We start from the raw sequence: 15,950 nt of genomic DNA, 5'->3' as shown, positions 1-15,950 counted from the left end.
AACTCCCCCCCCCCCCCCCAAAAAAAAAAAAAAAAAAACTCAGCTCGTCTACTGAAAATTCACTCGGAAACATGTTCACCATAATTTTGTAACACACTGCTCTAATGATGACTAACTGTTAATCTAAAATATAATTGCATTTCTAATGAAATTACAAACCACATTACGGTGAAATCCCTAGTTTGAAACTGTTATGCGAGGTATTGCTGTATAGAACTAAAACACATTCTGCAGAAATATAATGAAAATTCTAAAACGATTAGTTAAGGTCCATATGAAGAGTTATATAAAACAGCTATACTGAAGTAAAATTACCATTCCTTACAATAAACTTGAAACTTACCTACTGCAAAAACTGACTTTTTTTTTAATATGAAATTCTAGCCATCAAAATTACTTCACTAATTTGTATTATAAAAGGTTTCTTAATCCCTACTACAAAATTTAAGAATTTATTTCACGTTATATGTTAAGAAAAAAAAAATTATAGGATTCCATTACTCTTGGAAAGCTTTAAAATTATTTCATCTGTGAAGTCAAAAAGGACTTCATGAAATTGATCTTACTGTATATTAAATGATTTTTATAAACAGGTTTCATTCTAAATACACATCTTTATATTTTCTATTTGTTTATAATGCATGAAATCACAACATATGGAACTAACTATTATCGACTACTGAGTTCAGTGGCGCACTCAGGATTTAATCTTGGAGGGGGCCGAGCACCATGATTTAATCGTGGGGGGGGGGAGTTGAGTAGACGATTTGAGAATACACACTACGCATTGCATACGACCTATGACTGAGCATCTGCATGATCGTTAATACATGATACCAGTGATCTCCTCTGGTCCAGCTCAGACAAACGAAGTAGCACTCGGGTCTGCCCGAGCACTGCTCCATTCACCTTGCGTTTACAGTGGCAGTAATTCCCGAGAGCTATAGGGTAATCCTGCCATATGTGACCACTAATTCATAAGTAGAAATAGAAGACACGACACAACATAAATAAAAAAATGAATTTTAGTTCGGAAAAGATTTTTTTTAATTTTTCTAGTGTTCTTTTTTTTTGGGAGGGGCCAGGGCCCCTGGGTGCGCCACTGACTGAGTTTATTGATATGGCTTCAGAATCTCTCTTATGCTACAGCACAAGAGAGAGATTATTTTATTTTTTGTATCATGCTCAGGCTACAACCCAGTGGTAGGCATCAAACAATACAAGCATTTCCTGTTGGACATCTGTTTCTTGTCCAAAAGTAATTTTTGATTCATTAATTAAGAAAGAGCTGTGTATTATAATAATATATTTAAAGCATTTCTTCACTAACTAGTGGATAATGTCAATTCTTACAGCGAAATTCATTCAGAACTTTCAAATTAATTTTTAAAATTAGAATTAGCCAAATTAACTTTCGTATACTATTACGTATTCTTTGATTGTAACCTGTGCATAATAAAAAAAATTCTATAAGTTTTCAGTTCAGTTTTCTTCATACTTTTTTAAATTTTTTTTAGAAGAATAAAACTTTTTATATAATTAATCTCAGGCATTTCGAAATACATAAAATAACAGCTGATAACTAAATAAATAAACTGATGCTAAATGTGTTTACTCTTATAGCTGAGAAAGACGTGCAGATTACTCTTATATTTCAGAGACAGCCATATATACATATATATGGTGAATAAATGGCGAGGTCTTTATATTATCAACATTACACTCTACAGCACGACACTATATTTCTATTACAAAACTAAAAAAATTGAAGACATTAAAAATTGAAATATATTAAATATCAAGGAATGACTGAATGAACATTTGTTTCTTGGCTATACTTATACATTGTCATCACATAATAATCAGTGAAATCTTTCAATTGATGAGCCACAGAGGCTTTTGCACTATTTATATAGAAAGTAATAGACATACAAGGGTTTTTTTTGAAAATTACTTTATTCAATGAGAAATAAGTAAGCAAGAAACCCTTTCTTGCACTTCCCCCCAATCTCTGCTTAAAACTTTGTGAGTCACCTATCCAATTCCACTTCATATTTTCCTCCAGTTAATAAATATAGCACCATCCAAATGCTTTTGATGCCAACATTTAATGCTTGTTTACACATATTAGACATCTGAAAATTAAAATTTAAACATATAATAAAATATATATACAGACAATAACGGTTAGTTATATTATAGATTTGTCATTATTCCCTGAGTTTATCGACGAGAATATTTTTCTATCACTGATGAAGTTTTAAAATGCAATATTCCTGAATGTTGCAGAAATTCATTTCTAAAATACCAAAAACTAGAATTTAGATATGCACTGAAATTTTCTGGTATACATTTGCTAAAATCCCATCGGTTAGAAAAGCACATCTGATTATTCCCAATGATCTAGAGATAATTTTGTTGATGAAAATATGAGTTTCATCTGTTAGAGCCAAAGAAATATTCTTCATAGTTTCACCTGCTGGAATTATCATTGAATAGTTCTGACTAACTGCCATAAATTTAAAAACAAGGAGTATAATAAAGTTAAAATAACATTTAATAAAGCTGCACTGCTTTATTTACATATAAACATCTAAAGATCATTCCAGATAAAACAATGCTGTAGCTAAGTTTGCCAGATAATAGTTGCACATTATATATCTGGTAATGCTGGTATATTTATATAACTTATCTATTTTTTTAGGAAATAGATTTGTAAATACTGCTTGAAATCACATTAAGAAATAAGTTTTAGGTAGTAAAATCACGTTTCTCTCTCTCATTCTGGAGCACGTAGCAATTATCCATGAATGCCAAAATAATTTAGTAATATTAAACATTTTGTTTAAAGCCTGTTCATTTATAGAGAGAAGAACAAACTAGACAGTCTTAAAACTTACTCATGGTGACTTTTTTTAAAACTTACTACATCATGATGGTTTTAGAAAAATATTATCTGTGAAAAATGATTTCACTTGAATGTATGTTTAATTCATTAACTGTGCAGGATAGAATTTCTAACTTCATATAACTGCCTCTAATAAGGCATCTTTATATTGTATGATATTTTTAAAACTTTCAAGAAATTTTAACAAAAAAAGCTAATCTAATTTCTTCAGTGCAATAAACAATTTCTTATACTGCCTATTTATGAAACTGACTTCAATTAATAAGACAAGTGAATAAGATTAAAATGAAATTCTAAATGAACTTTACAAGTAAAATCTATTCCCTTGACATCTAATGAATTCAAGTAAGCATGGGGTTATTATAAATGTACAAATCAATGGCTAGACAGAAAAAAAACTACCATCTATCGTTGTAGGACTACCTGTTTTTATCACAGTCACGATTGTAAGTGCAAACCTACCGGACTTGTAGTGAAGGTGACAACTACTGTAACGCCATACTACACCGGTAGTCAACCATGCCCTTATTTAGATGAAGACTAGAAAAGTTAAAAGTTTCTCATGCTTGAGTATTCTGTCCAGATATTTCAAATGTACTGTGAAGTACATTTATGAACCAAGCTTATCTTATCAGTCAGGTTTTTTAAATGCTATTACACCATATAAAATAGATTATGGCTGTAACACAGACATATATCACAAATGTGATGCGCGCGCGCTTCATTCTGCAAATTTACAAATCAAATGAAATGGTATTTTTGCGGTAGAAAAATAAATACAACCCACGAAAAAGCTTTACATATTTACACATCTGATGATTTTGAATCTCTAAGTTGCGAATGTGACCTTCTCCTTCTTCCTGTGTCCTCTTTTTCTCTACTTTTAATATCCATACATGATGTGCTACCTTCTGTCTCACCAAGAGTTATTCTTGCACCTCCTGATGATGGAATTGGTTCAGATTTACACTCTGCAGAATCTTCTCGTTTTATAGTCCTAGATTCACATTTGTCTTGGCTTGGTTTCTCTACTTTGTTTTCATTGCCTATTTTTAGGCGAGCCTATAAAATATACAAAGTTATTATTAACTTTCCATAGAAAATTGGGTAAGAAGCATATCGTTATCTTGCGTAATTGCATATTTTGTTTTAGTAATTTACTTATTACAATAAGGTGAGAGCAGCATTTGTGGGAGATGGATACACAGTGGTATGCTGAGCCTTGCAAAAGCTTTTGATAAATTTATCACATGATAAGTTCATAGTCAAATTAGAGAGGATGGGATTGGATACTAGACTAGTGCATTGGATTGGAGATTGGCTGTCTGATAGGTGTCAACAAGTTGTGTAAAGGGGAGCAATATACTCAGAAGAGGAAAGTCACTAGTGTGCCTCAGGGATCTGTTTTAGGGCCACTGCTGTTTAACCTGTATGTTACTGATATTGGGAAAGATCTGAATGGAGATATTCAGTTGTTTGCAGATGGTGCAAAGTTGGGATGAACTATGAAGAATAGAGCAGATGTTGTGGCCTTCCAAGAAGACGTAAGGGGCCCCACTCCTGTATACCCATTCACTCGAGTGAATGGGCACAGGAGTGGAGATGCCAAAAATATAAGGTTTTAAAATTTAGAAAACAAAGATGGGATGTAGAATATATTCTTAGTGGGGGTATATTGTTGGAGGTGGAAGAAATATGAGATCTTGGAATGATGGTGGATAAGGATCTGAAATTTAGAGGACATATTGCTCAAATTGTAAGGAGATTCTGGTTCCATTATATAAGGCCCTGATTAGGTCACATATGGACTACTGTGCAGATTTGGTCACCTGGTTTTCAAAAGGATGAAGAGATGTTGGAAAGGATCCAGAGGCAATTGTTCTGATCTCTGGAATGTTGAATATGAAGAAAGGTTGAGAAGATGTAATTTACTGAGTCTAGTGGATAAGAGGAGGACGGTTGATATGATAGAGATGCACAGTTGGTAAGGGATTGCTAGCAGATTAATGTTGAAGTTTTTTATAAAATGGTGGGAAACTGGGGAAGAACCAGAGGTCATCCCAGGAAGCTGTATAAGGAGATTGTTTGCAAGGGGGTGAGAAGTAGGTTTTTAGCATGGAGAGTCGTGAATGATTGGAATGTTGTCTGCAGAGAATTTCAATGTGTTTAAGGTGTGGTATGATGAGCTGTATATATGACAAAAGGTGCCTTCTAGATGAGTCTGTGACTCCATGGGATCTTAGGATAATAATAATAGAACAAATCCATGAAACCAGCTCTTCATTCATACCTTCCCTATTTCCACATTTCTTCGTCTGTTCACAGCAGTAATCTACATCAAGTATTGATAAACTAAGTTTCGCAACATTTTTATGTATAGTAATGAGATAAAAAAGCAATATTTATATGATATATATATATATCATATATACACACATACAAAATAAAACAGTACACCATAATGAAACATGCCAGTGATGTCAATTTCTGATAATATAAATATATATTTAAAGATACCAGTCTGGTTGGCCAAGTGGTTAGTATATCAACTTTCCAAAAATACAGGCTGTGAGCATGAAATATTTGTGAATGTCTCTAAACATATTAGGTGGGAGATGATTGATGTGATACCCCCCCAATTCCTACTTTACTGGAGGCTTGAGGAATAGAAAAAGTTCCATGTTTCTTCTTCTCTGGAGCTGGGTTTCTGGATTATGTAAAAAATATATATATATATATATAAAATAGCATCATGTTACTAAAGGTTTACAACATTTTATTGTGGATTTCTTTTTTTAATGTTGTTACATTAAAAAAGAAAACTGATCAACTTTTTTTTTTCCCCATAAGCCAAATTAATTATTATAAACATCAACTCACCTGGACAAGGTCAGAAGGCTGAGAAAAGCTCCTAGGTGGTTCTTCAGAACTATCCACTACAGGAGTTGGAGGCACAGTGTTTGCATGATGCTGGAGTTGTGATAAATGGACACCAGTAACTTCGGCATCTAATTTCTTTTCAACTTCATTTTCTTCCTCTTTGGTCCTGTAAAATGCAGTTAATATCTAATATGGCATTTTACACTAACTCTTAAAATAATTTATTTGGCCAGGCCATGTATTTTGTTAACAAATTTTTTAAGTGATTATGAAAATGAAACAATTTATCTATTATCTACAGTTTTTGAATGATTAATTCAGATTTTTTGCAAATAACATTTCTTTTATGACTAACTTATCAGAATGAGTAGGGAATCTGCCATTTGCTACTGCTTATGTGTTTATGACACGATATAAAATTTAACAGAGGAACAATTTATATGTTAACTTTCATTTGTCAGGTACTCTTTCTGATTTTGCTCATGCATGCAATTTTTTGTTAACTGTTCATGTTTCTACTATTAGATATATTACACATATTTCTGACAGGGTGAACAGATCTTCTAATTTTGTTAAATATATTTAACAGATTATTAAACAGAGTTAAAAAAATTATGTATCATCTAGGTGGAGATGTGACATAATGACATTGACCAATGTGAGAACAGGATTAAATGAACCAAAGGTGCATAGGATATTGCACAATCTTAATGTGAATACTTCCATAGAATTCAATGGGATACCATGTATTATGAGAATGTGCAAGGAAATTGGCAGTGCTTCTGATCAAAGCTGTTGAAGCTTAAGTATCAACTCTGGTAAGATTCCAGGAGAATGCAAAGGCAACAAAATAGTTCCCTTTTTTATGGTAATCTCATCCACTAGAGGTTGTTCAACCTATAATAGTTAGTACCATGGATGAGCAGAAGGATCTCTCTCTGCATTTCCTCTTCAGGAGAAGAGATGAACAAAGAGAACAAAAAAAAAAAAAAAAATTGTTCTGCGAGTCTTGAATCAGATTGTGAAAGATTGTTGAATAGCTGCTGTATGTGTTTTAACAGATTTAGAAGAGAGATTCTGATGAACAGTGACTGTGGAAATATTTACTGGAAATGCAGAAGCACAAACAAAACATCAGCATGATAGAAAGTGGAGTGAATTGGTTAGAGATAGGCTGATTATTTACCCAGCTGCTCTCTTCTTGACTGAGTGAAGTATTTTTAGGGAGCTTTTAGAAAAACCACTCAAAATATAATGCTGAAAATCAAACAGGATTGAGTTTTATTACCATTGAAATTAACAAGATTGTCAGCACCTCACTTAACAATGGTTGGAAATCAGAATTCAGAGTTATAGAACTGATGTTCTGGTGATATGTGTAGTGCAAGGTTTGTCAAATGAGAAAGATAAGTAAAGCATATTGTTATCAGTATGCTGTACTTATATTGCAAACAAGAGAATGTCAATGATATATAAAAGAAGAGAGTAGGTGAAATTTTGGGAATAAGGATCCATCCACTATCACACACACAATGTGTGATGTACATCCAAAGAGAAAGCTGGCAATATGGTGTATTGATGAGCATTTACTCATTATTAGGTTTAATGGAATGAATATAGCACAAAGAAATAATTAAACACAATTTAATGGATCCTAATTGTTAAACTCATTATTAGATTTAATGGAATGAATACAGTATAGGAAATTAATTACACACAAATTTAATGCATCCTGTATTTCATCTCAGTCACAGAGATAATCTTAAGATTTGTAAGTGCTTTTGCAATTTTAAGATTGTCTCTGTGACTGAGATGAAATATAGGCTTCATCAGAGATACAATCTTAAAATTGTAAAAGCACATACAAATCTTAAGATTATCTCTGCGAATGAGATAAAATACAGTATGTATTAAACTTGTGTGTAATTAATTCCCCATACTGTATTCATGGGGAATTAATTGAAACTTTATAAAAACTTGCAGAGTTTGATAAAGGATATAATTACATCACGATATGGACTTTGCAAAGGCATCTGACGGGACACTACATGGAACTCTTAGATAAACTGCAGCGAATGGGAAAACTTTGATGGATAGACATCAAAGTAGTATAATGCAGATGGTGGGTTACCAGCAGAGTGCCACAGGCCCTGTACTTGAGCTGCTGCTGTTTAATTTGTATGTAAATGATTTGAGGGGGGAAATATCCAGTTATTTGCTGGTAATGCAAAACAATTATTTATATTTATTTTACAAAGTTGAGGCAGAGATCCTAATTGCCAGTTTAATGTGGCAAAGTATTATGCACTTTTGGATGAAAAGATGATGAAGAATTATGAGTGCTGGTGAACAGTGAGTTCAAAAGTTCAGATGACATACTACGAAAGTGGACAAAATAGCTTACAGGATCACCTTGTCCTTGAAGAACATGTTGACAAGCAGAGATGAGATAATCCCTCCTTATAAGCCTTTGATATAGCCACATCTCAACTATGCACAGTCAGGTCAATGAAATGAAGATAAAGATTTATCTGTATCCACCAGGTGAAATTAATATCAGTTGAATTATTTTCCAATTAGAAATGATCCAAATTGAACCACATAGGCATCTTCATGAGAGTATACTAAATCCCAAATTAGTAACATTACTTCATGAGGTCATGAAAGACTAATCGTGTGATAGTAAGGCCATTATTGTTTAATGATCCTACTGTCTCAACACACAAGCTCATCAAACCATCTCTTAAATTTGTTCATCATCAGATTCCATGGGCAAGTTCTTTCCCCACCTGTCATTAAGCTGCAAATTTGTGTTTGTATACTGTAATATCCCTTTAATGACTTGTGTTCCTATGATATTTTCTCTGCTCTATTTGTCAGACTTGGAAGCCATCATTACCTCAGTCTATTCATATATGCATAACTCCATATCCAGATGTCATCTTGGTTACCTGCCTCTGGATCTTTTCAGCTATCTCAACAGATTCTCAGATGACAATAATCTGAGCACAGTAGTCCAGATGTAGTCTTATCAAAACGTTAAAGTGAGAGAATAATAACTTCTTACAGGTTAGTGTTCTTTTTTCAAATGTATAGTTATCTGATATGATTATTTAAATACCTTAGAAATATGGCCCCCTAAACTTTAATTTTCTGCCCATTATCATTAAGATGGCAAACAATATCAAGTAGAGTGATGTGGACAAATATCAGAATGGGAGAACCGGACAGTGATCCCATAGAAGATTTTACTAAGGAAGTAGTTGAGGAATTTTTTTAGGCCTTAGAGGAGACAGCTGATCCAACAAAAAAGGAAAATCCCTTATTAAAGATCTAAACAGCAGAGTAGAAAACGATGGTGAGAAAATTTGGGAAAAGAGCAAAGCCAATAATAATGGTAAGTACCTGCTGTATTTCAGTTCAGGACATGGATTAGTTATTACTAACACAGTGTTCCAACATAAAAATGTGCACATGGAGAGAAGATGCAAGAAATAAGATTTGAGTCTCACTGACTATGTTATTGTTGATAGTGATGTTTTATCACTAGTTCAGGGCAAAAGAGTATACAGATGATTTCAAATTGGAAGTGATCACCACTTCCAAGTTCACGTTGAGTAGCATAAAACTGGATTTTCATATTGAAAAGAAGAGCGCATAAAAAAGTTTTAAAACAAATCCAAGTTGAACAGCTTTCAGAGGTGAATTGTAGACTCAAACACACCAGTGCTATTCAAGAAAAAATGAAAGGTTGAAAACAAGAACCAAACCTTGAAAAAAAAACATTGACAGATTCAGTCAGAGAGGAATGTGGTGAGATTGTGTGCAAGGACAGAAAAATCAGAAATCCATGGTGAACTCAGGAAGTTAAACAAGCAATCCTGTTTATCGAAAGTTCCTGCCAAGGAAGCCAGCAGGTGATCTTAGAGAATATGGAGAAAAATGTAAGAAAGAAAGCACTAGGGAAAACTTGCTAAACAAGTCATGGGAAGACTTTGGTTAGAACATAGAGAACAAACATCAGGAATATGGCAAAATATTCTGGAGCCTATTGAAAAAGCTTAGAAATGGAGGAAAGAGTACTATAAAAGGAATTAAGGATGATAAAGGTGATATGAAAACTGAAGACACCATCAAAAATCTGAAATGTGGAAAGGAGTAGATAATATTCAACCAAATAATAACATGGAGGTATAAAAGTTTTACAGTGGCTATACCATATAATTCAGAAGGCTTGGTCAGAGAGTAGAGCTTTCATAGTACCATCTGTAAAAAAAATAAAGCTGAATGTGAGAATTACAGAGAAATTTCTCTACTGAGTGTTCCTGCTAAGATTTATGCAAGTATACTTGAGAAATGGCTAAGAAAAATTGTGGAAGGGAAGCTTGGAGAAGAACAAGTGGGATTCAAGAAAAATAGAGGTTGTCGTGATCAAATTTTCACTGTAAGACAAATAGTGGAGAAGTTCAAAATGTTGCAGTTACATGGTATAAATGGGACATAATATCAAGCAATACTTAGTCTATATTTGAGTTATAATCAGCAGTCAGAATTGAAGGAGGTACAGGAAGATGGTTAAATCAGGTGTGAGACAAGGGTATACATTATCTCCACTGTTATTCGTCATTTATATCCTAGGTTTGTATGTTTCAGTAAATTATTGTAATTTATGTGCTTTACCTGCTAATCTCCATTGCACGAAATGGAGGTCTCTGAAATATAGCATCACCACTTGCATATGATGCTTGAACACTAAATGCTCGCCTGTAGAGTCTACTTCTTGTTCGATCAATTGGAGGGAGCTGTACGGACTGTGATCGAAGAGTAACTTCTGGTGGTGAAGGTGGTGGAGGAGGTGGTGGTGGAATTGCTGTTGTAGCTGTATCATGAGGCGATGGAGGGGTGGGTTCCATTGAGAGTGGTACTCCGATGGGAAGGCCTGGGAGAGAATTGGCTTGGACTACTTGTGAAAGTAACTGTACAATGGACTGAAGATCAGAGGTTAGCCTAGCTTCTACATTTTGTATTTGTCTATAAAGAAACGATCAAGGACTTTAAAATGAAAGTATTCTTAAGTTATTTAAAAGTTTTACATTATAGATTAACATCTTACTACTGTAAAGATAGTAGGAAGCTGTTAAATACTGTATAATGTCTATTGTATTGTTAATTAATAAATTTCTTTCTGAATAAAAGAGGATCCTGAATGAATTTTTGATGAATTCAGAAACACCCTTAAAATATTCCTAGCAGTCCTGTGTTTGAGTTGCATATTGCATATGCAACTCATGGCAAAAAATATATTTTTTAACTATCATGTAATTGAAATGTTTAAATACAGGGTGGCCATAATTAAAGAGGAGGTGTTCCCTGTAGTGAAACATATATTGGATAAAATTCAACCAAATTGGTGTAAGTACACTCTGGAACATGGTTTTTTTTTATTTACAGAAGATTAAAAATAGTACAAAATTCTGCCACCAGGGATATTTGGTGCTATAAGCATGTGGTTTGGGATTAATTAAACAGTAATAGCTAGAAGAGACACAACAAATTATTTTTCATGTTTGTATAACTTAGATGTGGTTCAATATGTCCTCCTTTGAGATGTTCTAAGAAATGCAACAGATCTGCATTGATTTGCCTCACATGCTGCATTATTCTGTTTTTGAAAGTTGCTACATCAGGAACATGTCCTTCATACACCACGTGTTTCAGATAGCCCACAACCAAAAGTCACAGGGGTTAAGATCAAGTGGACATGCTGCGGGAAATGCATGACTAATCACTCCGTGTTCTGTGAAGAGTTTTCATAACATTTGCTGTACTGGCAGTCCAATGTAAGGTGGTGCTCCATCCTGCATGAATATGGTAGAGCCAAGGCATCTTTGCTGCTGCAGTTGCAGAACAACAAAGTTGAGCAGCATGACTTGATGCCTAACAGCAGAGATAGTACAAATCACTGGTACTGTCGGAAAAAGTATGGACCAATAATAAACAATGCAGTGAAACCATACTGTGACTTTCAGTGAGTGTAAACAGATCTGACTGAACACGAGATTATTCGCAGCCCAAATACAGCAATTGTGTGAGTTAACACTACTGTTCAGATAAAAACGTGCCTTGTCACACCACCACAAAACCTGATGTGGAAACTACAGTCGAGTTTCCACATCACCATGAAGCAAAGCTTGAGTATCTTATAGGGGAAAAACCTCAATATTTGATGCAGAATTTTCAACACAGTTGAGCATGGCATGTCCAGTTGCCTTGATATTGCTGAAACACTTCATCAAAACACCTATTAGTTCCAAGAATTTATGGTGTATCAAAAATACATAAGATAGGTATTCCTTTAAGACCGATAGTGGATGGAAGAGACTCTCTAGCCTCTAATTTAGCAAAACATCTCACTAACATTATTTTACCTCACACAGGAAAAACATCTTTCATCAAGATGGTAAAAGATATTTACATTGGACCTTCAAACATCTTAGCAAGTTTGGACGTTATCAGCCTATTTACAAATGTTCCAAGAAACAAAACTGTGAATCTCCTTGAAGACCTCTTTCCTCCGGACATCGTAGATCTTTTTAAATATTGTATAAATAATACTTTTTTCATGTATCAAGACAAATTTTGGGAACAAAAAGAAGCATTGGCTATGGGCTCTTCCCTCTCTCCGGCTTTAGCTAACCTATTTATGGAAAAATTTGAAAATAATGTTTTAATCAATTATCATAAAGAACCAAAAATTTGGCTATGCTATGTAGAAGATATTTTCATCATTTGGCCAGGAACAACAGATTAACTCATTGCTTTCAAAAATTACCTGAATAATTTACATAAGAATATAAAATTTACTTTAGAACAAGAAGAATTTAGAAAACTTCCTTTTCTTGACATCCTATTATCAGTCAATGAAAAAGATAATAAACTTTCTTTCTCAATATATAGAAAACCCACTAACACAGAAAGATTTCTTAATGCGGCCTCACACCACCACCCTTCGCAAAAAATAGGTCTAATAAAAACCTTGAGAGACAGATCTTATAATATTTCCAGCACAGAAAAACAGAGAAATGAAGAATTGGAATATTTAACACAGATCCTCAAAAAAAAAATGGTTATGAACCCAAGACTATCAAAAAAATCCTCTACACACCTCCTACAAGCATCCCACAGAATAAGATTTCAAAAACGCCATCACGCTTCTATATATCAAGAATGCTACAGATAAGATGGCTAAATTACTAAACAAACATAACATAACATCAAAGTAGCCTTTCTGCCACTGGAAAAAATTTCAAGATTTCTATATCCCCCGAAACCTCCACATCATCCTTTAAAAAAACCAGGTGTTTATAAAATTTATTGTTCTTGCGGCATCTGCTACGTAAGACAGGCAGGAAGATCTGGGGAAATATGCATGAACGAACACCAAAAGGATGTACAAAACAGAAGAGAACACAAATCAGGTCTAGCTTTCCATACCACTTCCACTGGCCGCAATGTACTCTGGCAGACAACAAACATGTTTTATATAGAAAAAAACTGTTACATAAGGAAATTTAAAGAAGCTGCAAACATGCTTAGAATTCCCACACCATGCAATAAATTCTATTGCATTGTGTTGGAATTCTACACCAAGTTTGGTCAGCTTTGATAAAAAATATACCTCGGACATTATGATCGTGAACAACAGAACGTGGCATCATCCAGCATTGTTTAAACTTAGCACTGCTTTGAATCTGCATTCTATTTTTATAAACAGTCAGATGGCTACAGGATATATGTGGAATTATAAGGCTGGTGATTATGACAAGCTTAGGAGACAGCTTGGAGCTATAACATGGAATGAGGAGTTGAGCGGTAAAGAATTGGAATATTTAACACAGATCCTCGAAAAAAATGGTTATGAACCCAAGACTATCAAAAAATCCTCCACACACCTCCTACATTCATCTCACAAGCTGCAAACATGTTTAGAATTCCAACACAATGCAATAAAAACGAAGGCTTAATTCTACACCAAGTTTGTTCAGCTTTGATAAAAAATATACCTTCAGACCTCATATATTATGATCGTGAACAACAGAACGTGGCATCATCCAGCATTGTTTAAACTCAGCACTGCTTTGAATCTACATTCTGATTTTTTAATTTTATAAACAGTCAGATGGCTACAGGGAAAAGATATATGTGGAATTATAAGGCTGGTGATTATGACAAGCTTAGGAGACAGCTTGGAACTATAACATGGAATGAGGAGTTGAGCGGTAAGGAAATAAATTCGGCATGGGAATTGACAAAGAAATACATAACAGTATCAATGTGTGAATGTATTCTGAAGGCCAAAAGGCAGAATAAGGTAGGTGTAAAATGGATGAATGTGGAGCTTAAGCATGAAATCTGGAAAAAGAAAATACTTTGGAGGAAGTACAAGATGAATAATGGCAATAACTGGTTACATGAAGAGTATAAAGAACAAGCCAGGAGAGTGACTCAGTTAATAAGGAAAACAAAAGTGCAGTATGAGTAGAAATTGGCAAATCAGGTGAAGAAAACCCTTACAGAGTTTTTTTTATATATGGGGCAAGTAGAAGGAAGGATAATCACAGTAAGATGATGTTAATGGATGAAAGTGGTAGAATGGTAACTGCTGCAGAAAACATTGTTGAGGTATTCAGTGATCAATTTATAAAGATGTTTCATGCTGATCAGGATGGAATCATGAGGAACTTACGTGTACAGCACATAGGAGAGAATAGCTTAATTGTGAGTGAGCAGGAGGTATTTGAGGAAATAAATAAACTTGGTGTCAATAAGGTGATAGGATTTGATGACATATCACCATGCATCTTAAGGGAACTTTTTAAGCTCTAGGGAATTGGCAGTAGCATGACTGTTTAATGAGTCTTGCAACAGCACAGGTTTCAAGGGAGTGGAAAGAGGGTGAAATTGTTCCACTGTATAAGGGTGGTGATAAGGCTGTAGTTTCAAATCATAGGCCAATCTGTATATCTTGAGTTGTGGTGAAGGTACTGGAGAGATTGGTGAGAAGTAGGATACAGAAATGGGTTGATAAAAGCAGTATTCTCTGTGGTTACCAGCATGGGTTTGTTAAAGGAAGATCATGTTTCACTAACTTACTTATGTACTATAGCAAGGTGACAAATATCTTGGACAGGGGAGATGCAAATACAGTGGTGTATGTACTTAGATTTTGCAAAAGCTTTTGATAGACTGCCACATGACAAGCTCTTAAATAAATTGAAACAGATGGGATTGGATAACACACTTCTGAGTTGGATCAGTGACTGGCTATAAGATAGGTATCAGAAAGTTGTATATGGAGTGCAGTATCCCGAAAGACGGCAGTTTTAGAACCATTGTCGTTCATTTTGTATATTAATTATATTGGGATGGGTTTAACTAGTGATATGCAGCTGTTTGAAAATGATGCAAAACTGGCCAGAGCAATGTAGAGTCAAGCAGATGTTATGGCCTTACAAGAGGACTTGAATAAATTGCATGAATGGGCAGGTAAGTGGAACTATCAGTTCAATGTTGCAAAGTGTAAGGTTTTGAGATTTGGTAAGCAATGATGGGATGCAAAACATACACTTGGTGGGGAAACTTTAAAAGCAGTAGAGGAGATGAGAGATTTAGGAGTGATGGTGGACAAGAACCTGAAATTCAGGGGCCACAGTGCACAAGTTGTGAAGATGGCAATGATGCAGAGGACCCTAACATGCAGAAATAGAGAGGTTATGATGCCACTGTATAAGGCTTTAATCAGGCCTCATATGGATTATTGTGCACAGAGTTGGTTGCTGGGTTTTCATGGTGACGAGGACATATTGGAGAGTGTCCAGGGAAGAGATTCACAAAGGTGGTCAGTGGTGTTTGGAATGCGAGGACAATTGGGAGAATGTAAATTGCAGCCTTGTGAATAGGAAGGATATGATTGAGACATATAAGCTAGTCAGAAAAGAAAGAAAAGAAACAAGGAGTTGAAGTTCAGAGGGTATATTGCAAAGGTCCAAAATAGTCTAAAAGGATTACTTGGATGTTGAGGAACATATTGACAAGTAGAGATAACCTCCTTATTATCTCTCGCTCTCTTTCTAAAGCTCTGAGATTGCTGCATCTTCACTAT

At 34.5% G+C, this 15,950-nt stretch overlaps 1 protein-coding gene across 1 annotated transcript in view; it reads right to left on the bottom strand.

Annotated features, from left to right (window-relative positions):
- Positions 1-48: 48 nt before the first annotated feature.
- Positions 49-15,950, bottom strand: part of LOC150100445 (voltage-gated inwardly rectifying potassium channel KCNH6-like) — a 477,512-nt gene continuing 461,610 nt past the window's right edge. The window contains exons 15-17 of the mRNA XM_090402922.1: positions 10,469-10,819; positions 5,789-5,954; positions 49-3,970 (exon numbers count right to left, since the gene is read on the bottom strand). Of these exons, the coding sequence (XP_090259048.1) occupies positions 3,713-3,970; positions 5,789-5,954; positions 10,469-10,819 (775 nt within the window). The 3' untranslated portion in view covers positions 49-3,712. The remainder of the gene's footprint in view (positions 3,971-5,788; positions 5,955-10,468; positions 10,820-15,950) is intronic.

Source organism: Typopeltis vanoorti, chromosome 13 (assembly GCF_054136105.1).
Source record: "Typopeltis vanoorti isolate ZY-2024b chromosome 13, IOZ_Tvanoo_1.0, whole genome shotgun sequence".
In the NCBI taxonomy this organism is placed as follows: domain Eukaryota; kingdom Metazoa; phylum Arthropoda; class Arachnida; order Uropygi; family Thelyphonidae; genus Typopeltis; species Typopeltis vanoorti.
The sequence above is the reverse complement of the archived record's forward strand: the minus strand, read 5'-3'. Positions and strand labels throughout refer to the sequence as shown.